This window comes from Cyprinus carpio, chromosome B19 (assembly GCF_018340385.1).
Source record: "Cyprinus carpio isolate SPL01 chromosome B19, ASM1834038v1, whole genome shotgun sequence".
Lineage (NCBI taxonomy): Eukaryota > Metazoa > Chordata > Actinopteri > Cypriniformes > Cyprinidae > Cyprinus > Cyprinus carpio.
In genome coordinates this window covers 28,702,783-28,716,879 of record NC_056615.1, presented here as the reverse complement: position 1 = coordinate 28,716,879, position 14,097 = coordinate 28,702,783, and the positions used below count along the sequence as shown (strand labels likewise).

The window sequence follows — 14,097 nt, the reverse complement described above, 5'->3', positions numbered from 1 at the left end:
GCCATGAAATTAAGCTTTGAATGCTATAATAGAAGTAATGAAATCGGCTTTGTTTACTGCAGACTGGCAATTCCAGAGACCAATAGAAAAAGATAGTGTATTAGCAGACATATGGCAGAGTGTGCAGGTTGTTAGGATTGCGCTGCCTACATTGTGTGATGCGTGGTTTGCGAGTGGTAGTGATAGTAGGGATCTGGAAACACATAGTAATAATTGGTTTATAAAAACTGAAATAGAAGTGAAACAAGTAGAAGTAAAAAAGGATTAATCAAAACAATACTTATTTCCCTTGCCAGTGTCCCTGCCCGGGTGAGTCGCACGGTAGAGTCCGATGGTCTTTACACTCTTTGGTCTTCACATGAGAGGGCTTAACAGGAGGGCTGCCACAACCGCTGCCGCGGTTTACTAACCTTTTTAGTATACCCGTCAGACAAAACGGAAATTGAATTCAGCTGAACACACTTTACTGTATATCACAACAAAGGTCTAAACAAGTGCACGACACTGACAACGTAAGCGATAGAGTACGAGACCAAACGCAGCACGTCTCAACACAGTAAACAACCAACTGTTTCCTAGCAATGACAACTGCGCTAAACACTAACGAGACAAGAAATAATACTACACTTACGATCTGCTTTTAACTTCCGCTGATTTAACGGCTTCTCTCAAAGGGTATTTCTTTACACTGTCTTTTGCCAGCACTTGAACACACTTTACTGTTTATCACAACAAAGGTCTAAGCAAGCGCACGACACTGACAACGTATGCGATAGAGTACGAGACCAAACGCAGCACGTCTCAACACAGTAAACAAACAAGCGTTTCCTAGGAACGACAACTGCTAAACACTAATGAGACAAGAAATAAATACACTTACGATCTGCTTTTAACTTCCGCTGATTAAACTGCTTCTCTCAAAGGGTATTTCTTTACACTGTCTTTTGCTAGTGCTTGAAGCACACTTTACTGGCTTTATCACAACAAAGGTCTAAGCATGTGTTAAAAGAAAATTAAAAATTAAAAGAAATAAACATTCGAAATAAACAAGTCTCAACACAGTAAACAAACAAGCGCTTCCATGTATTAATATAGGCCTACATAAAGTGAAAGTAAAATACCAAATTCAACTATATAGTTATTATTTCATTTACTACAAGGCAAGCAGATGGCCATAAACACAATGCGCAAACTTTCACTTGTCCTCCAATACAGCAAAACGCTTAATGTGTCATAATAATGAACTATAAAGACAATTCAGGAGCCTATATGTCTTTTCTGTTGACTAAAAGTATATACAGACCAAAAAAATATGTTGGTCTGTATATATGCATTATGAAATGCATTAAGTGATAATCAAAAGCATCAATGCGTTATGAGTGATCGTTAAACATTTTCCTCCCTAAATCATTGTAAATAAAACACGTAATGTAGCTTAATTGACAAAGACAATGATATAAAAGAGCTGTAGACAATTATTCTATATGGAAAAAACGCTTAACGCGAAACTTTTGCGTGTTGCATTTATTCTGGGTTCACCTGCTTGCCTGTACATATTAGGTTATGCATATTTTAATTATTATTATTATTTTGTTTTTTTTTTTTTTTTTTTTCACTTTTAGAATAATAAAGAGGAGCATATTGAGTTTGGTCTTTATCATCTTAGTCTATTATTATGCCACATTATGCCGTGTTTTGAGCATGTTTTTTGCCATGTTTTATATAATTATTCATTATATTAATAAACTAAATAAACGACTGCAAGTGACGTCACAGGTAGCTGAGAGTGCAAGTGGCGATTGCAAGGGACTTTGTACTTTAGTTTATTTTTTCTCTCGTCTTCAACACCTGGCTGCTGTCGTAAAATGTTGAGAGATTCAAACAAAAAGTAATCAACAAAAAAAAAAAAAAAAAAAAAAAAAAAAAAGACTGTTAGTGATGTCACTAGTGGAAGCGCAAGTGTCTAAGAGTGCAAGTCTGAGAGTGCAAGTGCAAGTCTGCAGCCAGAACCTCTTGGTAGAAGCGCGGACACGCATTTCAGAAGCATTTCACTCAGATGAGAGTGCAAAAACACAGCACAAAAAATGAATGAAACATATCGCTGCAGCTTGTGACAGGCTTTTTTAAAAATAACTGTTCAAAAAACAATGCCGGCATTTAAAAATGTGAAGCTGAGCGCCAGTCAAAGTTACGATGAAAATAGTGTGCGTGCTTATTATGATTATTAGGGTAATGTATGGAGTCAAAATAATGCTGTATATATACGCAAAAAAAAAATAAAGTTTTTGCAAAAGAAAATAAAGTATTGGGTAAAATAAAATGTAGTGTTGCAAACAAAAATAAAGAATTGCAAAACAAATGAAACAGCACGAAAGCAATGATTTTGCAATACATATTTTCCATGGTCATATCTATTAATTTATTTGCAACGTTGATTTTATTTTGCGTGTCAGTCTAGTTTGAGTTTGGGATGCCGGTTTTCCTTCGCGCTTCATTTTTCTGCACGTGGAGCCAAGATCAAGATCGCCTCAATTTGTCACGACAGTCTTATCCTGTGGATCAGCTGCAGAAGAAGTATCACCACTTACGTGGTCTTCCCATCCTGCCGATCAAAGATGTTCAGCCTCTACTTCTGATCGGGTCAGATCAGCCCCATCTCATTACCCCGTTTGAACCTGTCAGATTAGGTTCTCCAGGTGGACCTGCTGCTGTCCTCACACTCTTGGGATGGACCCTCCAGGACTCTGCATGTTTCATGGGGCAGCCTGAATACTCCCAACAATGCCTGCTGACATCGGTCCTTCCACCTCAAGATGAGCTCTTCAAGAATGTCCAAAAGACTCTGGCAGATAGAAGCTGTTCCACACAGGGATGAGAAAGAGGTGACTCGATCTAAACAAGATCAGGAGGCTTTAGAGTTACTTGAAACCAAGGCCATCCACACAGAAGTGAACGGCACTTTTCGACTGGCAACACCCTTGTTACAGCAGAAAGATATGCCTCAGTTGCATGCCCCTAAGGAGTCAGTCATGCCTAACCTGTGCAGTATTGAGAAACATTTGTTGAAGGATACAGTGAAAGCAGAGATCTACAGAGCCGAGATGGAGAAGCTCAAGAAGATAGGAGCTGTCCAGAAAGTAAATAAAGAGACAACAGACCCTGACGAATGTTGGTATATACCTCACCACATTGTCAGTCATAATGGAAAATATTGTGTTGTTTTCAACTGTTCCCACCAATATCATGGGCAGAGTCTCAATCAGTATCTGCTGCCTGGCCCTACACTTGGCGCATCATTGTTAGGTGTGCTCATCAGATTTAGGGAGCATCCAGTCGCAGTAAGTGGTGACATCAAGGCGATGTTCCATCAGGTCCGCCTCCTTCCTGAAGATCGTCCCCTACTGCGTTTCCTCTGGCATGATCTGAAAGTGGAGGAGCCCCCTAAAGTTTTCGAATGGCAGGTGTTACCATTTGGCACTGCATGCAGTCTGTGCTGTGCCACTTATGCTCTGCAGCGCCATGTGATTGAGCACAGCGTAGCTGATGAGTCCATCAGGTTCTCAGTAGAGAAATGTTTTTATGTAGACAACTGCCTTCAGAGTCTGAGCACCCCTGAGGTGGCGAGGTACTTGGTTGACAGATTGAGAGAGATACTTTCTACAGCTGGATTTGAGATAAGACAGTGGGCCAGCAATGTTCCCGGGGTTCTGAGTCACTTACCCACAGAAGCTCAAGCTGAGAGCTTGGAACTTTGGTTAGCTCAAGACAAGACCGACATATCAGAGTCAACCTTAGGTCTACACTGGAACTGGGCAGACTGATAGTCTGTCATTCAAGAGCCGACCTGTCGTGTATGAGACTCCCACCCTCAGGAACATCTACAAGGTCCTAGCCACTCAATATGACCCTCTCAGACTCCTTTTGCCCTACACCACTTGAGCCAAGGTCATCATTAGGCAGGTATGGAATAAGCAGCGGGGTTGGGATGATCCAAACTTACCACCTGAACTCTTGCAGTTATGGCGCGTCTGGGAGAATGAACTTCAGAACCTACCAAGCATCACCCTCCCTAGGACTTATGTCCCTCCTGAGGTGGAGAAGGATGGTACCATACATGAAGTCCACATATTTTCAGATGCTTCAGAACAGGCATATGGAGCTGTGGCATACATGAGGACCACTGACAAAAGAGGCCAAGTGTACCTGTCTTTCATGGTAGCTCGATCCCGAGTAGCCCCCAAACGTTCTCATTCCATTCCTCGATTGGAACTTTGTGGAGCTCTTGTGGCTGCTCAGTTAGCCAGATTGTTTCAGAGGGAACTGACCTTGCAGATTGAGACCACGGTGTTATGGACAGACTCCTCCACTGTCCTTACCTGGCTTAACTCTGAATCCTGCCATTACAAAGTTTTTGTTGGCAATAGAGTCGCTGAAATCCAGGAACAGAAAATTGTTCTTGGCGCTATGTGGATTCTGCCAGCAATCCTGCTGACGACCTCACAAGAGGCAGACCACTGAATGTCCTTACAGGGATGAATAGATGGTCTCAAGGACCTCCCTTCTTACTCCAAGATCCAGCCACCTGGCCAGTAATGCCAGGAACAGAACTGACAGATGACCCCACAGAGCTACGGAAGTCTGCCTTCTGCGGCGCCACCGCAGTACCACCCCGATCTAGTATACCTGATGCTTGGAACTATCATACCTGGCAAGAACTCCTGGATGCCACTGGCAAGAAAATTCCACTGAACTCTACCTCTGATTCCTTTCCCGATGCAGATGATTATCATCAAGCTGAGATCCTTATTCTCAAGCGAGTACAGCAGGAGTCTTTTCCCAATGACTATCAACATTTGGAGAAAAGGGAAGCCAGTGTCTGCTGACAGTAACCTTCTTACCTTATCTCCTGAACTGGACAGATTTAATGGTTTAATCCGAGTGGGAGGTCGATTGAGGAGAGCTGAGTCCATAGAAGAATGTACCTTACACCCATTGTATTGGACGCTCATCATCCAGTCACCCGTCTACTGATTAAGCATTATGATTGCAAGCTACATCATCCAGGAGCTGAGCATGTGTTTGCCGAAATCCGGTGCCATTATTGGATTATCCTTGGCCGTGAAGCCATTCGTCGGCACCAGTATAGGTGTCCAGAGTGTCAGTGTTGGAGGGCACGGCCAACTATTCCTAAAATGGCAGATTTGCCTTCTGCCCGTCTCCGTCTCCACAAACCTGCCTTTTACTCATGTGGTGTAGACTGCTTTGGGCCAATGCTGATTAAAATTGGGAGACACACAGAAAAACGCTGGGGGATAATCTTTAAGTGTCTAACTACTAGAGCAGTGCACTTCGACCTCCTCAATACCATGAATACTGATTCCTTCCTGATGGCTTTTAGGCGGTTTGTTGCACGAAGGGTAATGCACCAGTGGTAACTGTGGTCACTAACAGTAAAGAGAGCTGAGAGAAGCCTTCGCTGAAATGGCTCCTGACTTACAGAAACAGCTTGCTCGTCAGAGGATACAATTTTATTTCAATCCTCCAGCAGCCCCACATTTCAGAGGAGTGTGGGAGAGAGAGGTACGATCTGTAAAGTCAGCCCTTTATACTACTGTAGGAGCTCAGTCAGTTCCTGAAGAAGTCCTACTGACAGTCCTCCTAAAGGTGGAAGCTATTCTTAACTCAAAGCCTTTAGGATACGTGTCTTCGGATGTTGCAGACATTGACCCAGTGACACCAAACAGTTTGCTCATGGGGCGGCCAGATGGTTCCTTGCCACAGGTAGTCTACCCGGAGTCTGAATTGTCGAGTCGCAGACACTGGAGGCATTCGCAAGTCCTGGTGGATAACTTCTGGTCCAGGTTTATCCAAAACTAGCTCCCAGGCCTCCAGACACGGCAAAACTGTCAGTCCTTGCCCCCAGATCTAACAGAGAAAATGGTTGTTATGATTGTAGAGCCACAGATGCCTAGGGCCCTCTGGCCTGTTGGACATGTCCTCAGGACGCACCACAGTTCAGATGGACATGTCAGGTCTGCTGATGTGGATATAAAGGGGCAAGTCTACACCCCGACCCAGTAGCACGGTTGTTCATCCTCCCAGCTCTGCCAGATAACGGAACCCGTCCTGCCAACTCACCCTAAGTTAAAGTCCCCTTTTAGTAGGAGCAAAGTTGCACAGCACCTTTGGGGGCGGCTGTATGAAAGGCTCCTGGAGAAATTAGGTCTTTTATTGAGGGACTTCTATTATGATAGTTTGTAGAGCGTATTTCCAGATACATCCAGTAGGAGGCATTATTGTACAAGTTTGCTGCCTGCTGCCTGCTTGTATTATTACTGAGAGAACGGCAACTGCGCACTTAAGTTTTTCCTGCCTGTTATTTTGGATGTTTGTTGGCGTTTGGTGTTTCAGAGTGTTAGTGCATGACCATAAAACTAATTTTCATACACTCTGGAAAGAAGCTCCAGTCTCCTCATTCTTTGTGTCCTGACCAACACACCAGGAGACACAGGGTCTTCTGTGGAAAATCAGAGAAGAGCTCTCTGTCTCGCTCCATGGGATTTCAGTTTATTGATGACCTGACTTTTTGTCCTGTGAATGCCATCACCGCATTCTGAACTCGTACGTGCTTATACCGGTAATTTTCCTTCTGCCTTCACACACAACAGAATTCCGGCAATTTACTGGTAATTTTACAACTTCTCAATTTACCGTATTTTTTAAAAAGATCCTGTTCTCACCCTCACATGATCTCTTTACGCCAATTTACCGGGAATTTATCTTAAGAAATTTCTTAATTTATTTCTTAAGAAGATTTTCATGAATCCGGCCCCCTGGTTCTCGGGCCTTCTATTGCCGTTTTCTTAAAGGGTAATGTGATTCTTGCAGTTATAAGCCTTTGAACAGTCTCAATAGCCTATTCCCGTAATTTCAGTCCCCAGTAGCAGTTGGATTACTAGCCCAAGTTAAAGACTGCATTTGCTAGAATTTTTTATATATATATATATATATATATATATATATGTGTTTGTGTGTGTGTGTGTATAATTTCCTTATAGTGTGTGTGTGTGTGTGTGTGTGTGTGTGTGTAATTTTTATTTTTCACTTGGCCAAAACATTTAGACATTTTAGGTTCATTAAAGTAGGCACACCAGTTATGCAAATCCAGATTTTTTTTCTCTTTTTTCTTCTTGACCATTTTCTGTTCTTGAGTAATTAAAATTATAGAATACAGTGTTGGCTCACTGTTTACGGAGGTGTTCTAAATCTCTCACAGATGCTGTGCAAGGGTTCAGAATACACATGAATACTAGGAAGTCAGTGATACAGAAACAACACACCTCATCGATCTTTTATGTTCAAGAGTCATTGCGACAAAAAAAAGGATTTAGGGGCAACCTGACATTTTTTTTTTTTAATGTAAATAATGTATGCAAATAGACATGGACGCATTCATAGTAGATAACATGTAGTGTAATGTAATACTTTATTACCTTCTTTGCACTTGGGTGACACCCATAATTGTTTCTTGTATGGGACAAAGAAATAATGTTCATGGGTTATGTTCATAGTGTTCACATGTTTTTAAATGCTCTTACTTCAGTGTAAATAACCAAGGCTTTACAGAATAACCAAGAAATACAGATATATAATTTAAGTGTCATGTTGGAATATTTAGTCATGTGATAATTTATTATATGTGAAATTTGATAAGATTGCAGTTAATGTTTCCATGTGAAAGCTACTTTAATATTTAACTTAACAGAAAATGCATAACATTGCATTAATGCATAAGTACATAATACTATTAAAGTATACATTTAAAACAGTTTTGTTTTTTGAAAGCATTGCTTGCATACCATTCATTATTCAATCTTATTTATTTTTATATCTTTGCATCAGTATAATCTGTTGAATTGTTCCACATTCCCCATTAACAAGGACAATATGCTATTATAAATAATAATGTCATACATAATATTCACATAAATAATTCCGCCTTTGAAAATGCAGGCTTTTCAAGAGGTTTCATTAAAAGCCTGCGCCAGGGACACAATGAGAAAAATGTTATCATACCACCCTTTATGTATAGAAACCTTGTTTAACATAAGAAGCTCATTCATGGTCTTATTTTCAAAGTCTCCGCCATGACGTTACTGTCGCTAAAGTGAGTCAAGCTTGTGTCAAAATAATGATGCCAGGTCCCATCACTTTTAGCTCCAAACGCGAAAACCTTGACCTGTGTGAGAGACAGACAAATCAGTACACCAGTGCTTAAAATGCACTGACTTTTGTTAAATTAGAAATTTGTCACAGTCATGTCACTAATGACAAAGAGCAAAAAAGTCATGACAGTTCTCAAGGTAGCCTACTATGTAAATCCATTTACATAAAGTAATCCTTAAACACAAAGTAATCCTTAAACATTGACATCACACCCACTATATGACGTGGTCACTGTTCACCCTCATTGACTGTCTGTTGCATAATGCACATAAAGGCTGCATCTGACTATTTATAATATGCACTCCAAAGTACACCAGCTTTCAAAAGTTTGGAGTAAATGCAATAAGTAATTTTCACATTTTCAACTTTCAATCAGCATATTAGAATGATTTGTGAAGGATCATGAGACCTGAAACACTGGAGTAATGATGATGCAAATCCCGCTTATCAAAGGAATAAATAACATTTTAAAATATATTTAAATGGAAAACTGCTATTTTAAATTGTAATAATATTTCACAATATTACTGTTTTTACTGTATTTTGTACCAAATAAATGCAAAACCTGATACTATGCCTTGTCTCTAAATGGAATGCAAAACCAAAACAAACTGTGGTTGGTACTATTAATCAGATCATCTGTCATGACTAGACTTAATGCTGATTGTGAAATGTCTGGCTCTGTGAGACAATGTTAAAGGAATTGAAAGAAGCAAAAAAAAAACTTCTATCTGATCAAAGATGTGCAGAGCGAATATCAGTGTAAGGAATCCAGTGGATGGGTATCTGCCATGTTCTGCAGCTAGCTCTCATAGACGTATTTAATGAATCCAGGATGGATGATCATCACCAAGACAATCAAAACATTTACTGACCTAATCGTGCATATTTTGTTTCAGGAAAACTATGTAGATCAATGTGAAATTCAAGTGTTATACATTGATTGATAGATAAATATGATTCTCACCTTGTCTCTGTTAGCGTTTACTGTAGGTCTCACTCCAGTGTAAGTGCTGAAGAAACGCAAAGCGTCATTACATTAAGATGATTGCTGTAAAGTCTGAAGGCCTGTTTCTCTTAAATCTGGGAAGAATATTGATGAAACAATCTCACCGTGTGTGATGTGTTTAGTGGTGAAGGCACTGGTGAGCCAGTGCATGTCTTTAATCTTAAAAGGCAGAAGAATCAGGTGGGCTGAGTTGTCTACATCCACTGCGCTCTCAGGGTAGAGAATCCGGTGAGTGGTCTTAGAGCCCACATCCTTCTCATAACCTTCTGTTGGACCCTTATTTATCCTGAGCATGAAAATGCATTTTAATGGTCATCTTTGTTATATACGTTGTCAGGACCTCAGAATTGAAAATAACTTAACTTATGACAAAGTCATGAAGATCTATGAGAGGCCAATAATGGGATCCCAGGAGGTTCCCAGAGTTTCCCACCACAGCACATGTTCTGCAGCGATCTGGACCAGTGTCTGAGTAGTGCTCTTCATCAGGAAAGGAGGAGGATTCAGAAAATCACATTTTAAAATAAAATGGAAACAGAAATATAAAAGGGCAGTCTTAGTTTAGCTAATAAAGTATTCCACAAAATTTGAAATATTAGATCATTAGATAAGATATAAAATTTGTTTTTCTGCCAAGATTAAAACCTTTGTTAGAGGTAAATTAATTACTTTGAAATTAACTTAATTTCTTTACATTTTTATTATTTCCTTTAAGCACGGTAAAAAAAAAAAAATTATTGAAACATTTTATAATAGCAGAAATGTGCACAATTCCATGAATATTATCATCTTAGTACGAAGAAACACGTTGGGGGGAAAAACTGTTGGTTTGTGCTGCCACCAACTGTTTGACAAATTCACAAATTCCCCTTCAGGGCCGGATTCTAGGCACGTGCCTATGCTTGCTCGTCCAGAGGGGGCCCAAACACAACGAAGAGATATCATATTTTTGTTATACTATGGGATATCTAAAACAGTGAAAGAACCGAAACCACCTAGACATTGAGCAAATAAATATAATAAACAATAGGGTAAAATTACAAACTAGGCTATTTCCATGTTTTCAACCTTTTTCATGTATACGGAAATTACGCTTTCTTTCTCCCTTTCATTCTCACAGACGCAGTACAGACACGCACTCGCGCACATAGCCTACGTGGAGACGCGGACAGAAACTTTGTCAGAGCTGCGACTGCCCCGCGAATTTATCAATAAAATAGTTTTCGCATGGCATTTCTCAGTAGGTCCTTGAAGCAGTTCAACTTTAAGATTCGCTATTAGTAGATGCTGCTGCTGAATACTGCTGAGAGACGCACATATGCAAGTACTCACACGCACTTTATCTATCTCTCTCTAATAACTGCGTTAGACTGCATTAATAACTGTTTTAGCCTGCATATCAATGACTCAAGCCTCTGTTACTAGCTCTAAAATGACGTTTTGGAATTTGCAACGGAAGGTTTGGGATGAGGTGCGTAAAAATTAGCTAGTTCAACACGCACGATGTTTCAGGACAGAAACATGTCACATGTCTTAAAATAAATCATCTGAACAATGTCTTAGTAGAGTGAACCTTGTGGTGATTGGTAAAGGATTGGGTATGTACGTTTCATGATTTATGGGGTAAAATACTGATGCCATGTTTATTTGATAAATCTGTTAATGAGTTTAAGCTATATTCTGTGATTTATACAGTATAGCTGTTTGGTTTAAAGCATATTTCTGGTACTGCTTGATTAATATGTGAAACGCGGGGTGTGGCTTTGTTAATGTGCTTTTATTTCTCTTGTACCTCAGACACTGCCGTATTCCAATTTGTGTTATCGTATTCCAATTAGATTTAACTTTTTTTGTTTGTTTTGTTTGGAGAAATCGATTTACATCTGACCTGTTGCAGTGCATTACACTGTATTTCAGTTTGAATTAAGTATTCTGTGGATTAGTGCATTGATCCACTGGTTGAACTTGAGTTTTTGTTTTTGTGACATTTGATTATATGTCATCCTCAAATTTACTGTAAACTGTTTCCACGATTTTTCTTTTTTTTTACTAGTGAAATCTATTTTTCCCTTGTGAAATATTTCCGAACAAGGCAAACTTTATTTCTTAATTAGACTGTCACTTATTTTAAACACAGCAGTCAGAATAAAACCCCCCGATTTCAAAAAGACATAGTTTGCTTCCGGTGTTATATTTCTTCCATTACACCCGGTAACAATAACATTAAACTTTGTTTGATGTTGTAATATTTTTTTTAATCTGTATTTCTAGCATGAACCCAGCAAACACAGAACTTTGTGAGGACGTCGCCATTTCGTCGTCATTTGGTCAGCGCGACATTACTTCATGGCGACGTTGTGAGGACATCAGCTGTGTCCCAAACTTAAGTACACGGACTCCGGAGTGCGCATTTGAAGTGCGAATGCGTCACAGTGGCGCGACGAAAGGTGTCCCAAACTGAAGTGTGTGGACTCACCGAAGTGCGGATTTGAAGTGCGATTGCGTCACAGCGTCACGACGTAAGCTGTCCCAAAGTTCAGAATGCGCACTCCAAAGACCGCATTTGAAGTGCGAATGCGTCACACCGCGGCGCGACGAAGACTGACGAATTTCGAAGCGACTTCAAATGCGCCCTTCATCTCCCATGAAAATGAAGTGTACATCTAATGGGACCTTCGCACCCTACCATATCCCAGAATCACTTGCGTGCATATGACGAAGGTGTTTATATTCAGAGGCAGGTGAGAGTTAATTCTGTGGAGGACTTCACATTGAAATGTAAGTATTGTGTTTTCATTTACTCAAATGCCTAGCAAAACTGTTTAAAGCCAGGTTTTTTTTTTAACATAAAGCCCAGAAATAATAAGACAGCCTCTATATAAGGCAATGGTCTTTCCCTTTGTTGTGTTTTTGAAGTGCTGTCATGCAGGAAATGTCTACAAATGTTTTAACCAAACTTTAAGCACTTCAGTGGTATTTTGTATGAATGGTCCTGCTGTGTCAAATTTTCTAATGTTAAGATTGCAAACCTGTATTTTTTCATAGTGTGTTTCCATTTTCTCTTGTTTTAATACTATTCTGGAGAAAGTGAGTCATGTGTTTTTTGTTGTTAACAGGCATGGTTTATTTGTGAAGTGTCCTGAGACAGGTGAGGGAGTGAGTGGACAGGGAGGACATCAAACTCAACAATACATTCTTCATTAGCCAAGAGAAAACAGTGGGACTAAAATAGTACATTTCAGTTTTTTGCAATATAGTTTTTTAAATGTTATATTGTCATGAAACAACCTAATTTCTGTAGTTTATTTTTGTGATGCAAGTTAAAATGAAATGCATAAATTATATACATTATTCATTTTTTGTGGGTGTGCAATTTATTCGTAAATAAAGCCTGAGTACTTTCTGTACATTTTGTATTTTTGTTTTGCATATTCACATGTGTAAATAAAAGAAAAGTGCTTATGTACATTATTTTTTTTAATGCAGCTTATAATTTTTTTCACAAAACATTCTTGTATATGTTTATTTGTTTGTCCTGTAAATACTTTTTTACACATTAAAACAAATTGTTCTATACATAATAGAAAGGACTTTTTACAATACCATTAGTTACAACATAGCTTAGGTTTTAACATCAAAAACAACATCAGTTTGAGTCCGGCCCTGCCTCCGTATGTTTCTGGGGGTCTTTCAGGAGGTCAGTCTCTTGGTGAATGGCCAGCACCTCCTCAGAGGCTCGGAGGACAGTGGTGTGACAGTGGAACGTAGGCACATGTCAAACACTTCTGTAGACCATATGTATGATGTACCACTAGCAGACAGAAGAGAACACCACGGGTCTGGATCATTGCACACCATCACTGTTGCCGTTCACTTCCGGTAGATCCAGCAGCACAGTCAGGGTCTCCCTGCTCAGAACAAAACCATTAAACCCCTGTCCATCGCTTGCCACATTCAGCTTTAATCCTGCAGTACACGTGGTCTGTGTCTGATTTTTAGGGCAAGAAGGAAAAGAGAAATTGTTAAGAGCTATGAACAAGTAATTAGTACCAAGAAATATTGACATACTTTAGTAAACTACTTTTAGTAACTACCAATACCATAGTGGTGACAAACCACTCTCATATTTGAAAACCTTTTAACCCAAAAATATAAATTACAACCGAGCAACCTTAAGGGTGAGTATGATTACACATTTTCATTTTTGGCTGCACGATTATGTTTGCGGCACGATTATGTTAAAATACACCGTGGTATACACTCACTAAACAAAGAGTACAGCTTTTAGTGGTGAAGAGCACTCTTTGCAAGCTTTCTAGTCTCTAATCCATTTAAAAGTAGAACTTGGTTTGTCACCCACCACGTTGCAAATGTTTCCGTGAATCACATCTGCATATTGTATGTGGGATTCACGTAGTCGCGAAGTTTACTGAGAGTTCTAAGCGGTTGCCATGGCATTATAATTATTTTTTCTTTTTGTTTTCCATCGGTTATACAACCTTAATATGTCTCGTATCTCGACATAACGAAGTTCAGTGTTCTCGTTAAAACGACTTAACGTTTCTCGTTTCTCGATCATTAAGATAGCTTCGTTTTCCGTCGTTATAACGACTTAATTTCCTCTAATAATTGTACAAAAACTGCGCCCGCAGGTGGCACTATCGCCTGAACTTATAACTGATGGGGTGTTTGTGTACTATCCACTTTTACTTATACGGGGTACCTTCTACGTGTGTGGGATCGCATAATTGGTGCATTCTTTGTTTATTACTGACATTAAATTAATTCATAAATGTAATTGCTTGAATCAATATGAATATTTTGTGTATTAAGTTCCTGCTAGATGCATGAGTTTCACCAAC

At 39.6% G+C, this 14,097-nt stretch overlaps 1 protein-coding gene across 1 annotated transcript in view; it reads right to left on the bottom strand.

Moving 5' to 3' along the window:
* Nucleotides 1–8,018: 8,018 nt before the first annotated feature.
* Nucleotides 8,019–14,097, bottom strand: part of LOC109093703 (CMP-N-acetylneuraminate-beta-galactosamide-alpha-2,3-sialyltransferase 1-like) — a 16,273-nt gene continuing 10,194 nt past the window's right edge. Inside the window, 6 exon segments of the mRNA XM_042746011.1 lie at nucleotides 8,019–8,039; nucleotides 8,952–9,025; nucleotides 9,028–9,077; nucleotides 9,195–9,240; nucleotides 9,343–9,525; nucleotides 9,602–9,745. Coding sequence (XP_042601945.1) covers nucleotides 8,019–8,039; nucleotides 8,952–9,025; nucleotides 9,028–9,077; nucleotides 9,195–9,240; nucleotides 9,343–9,525; nucleotides 9,602–9,745 — 518 coding nt within the window.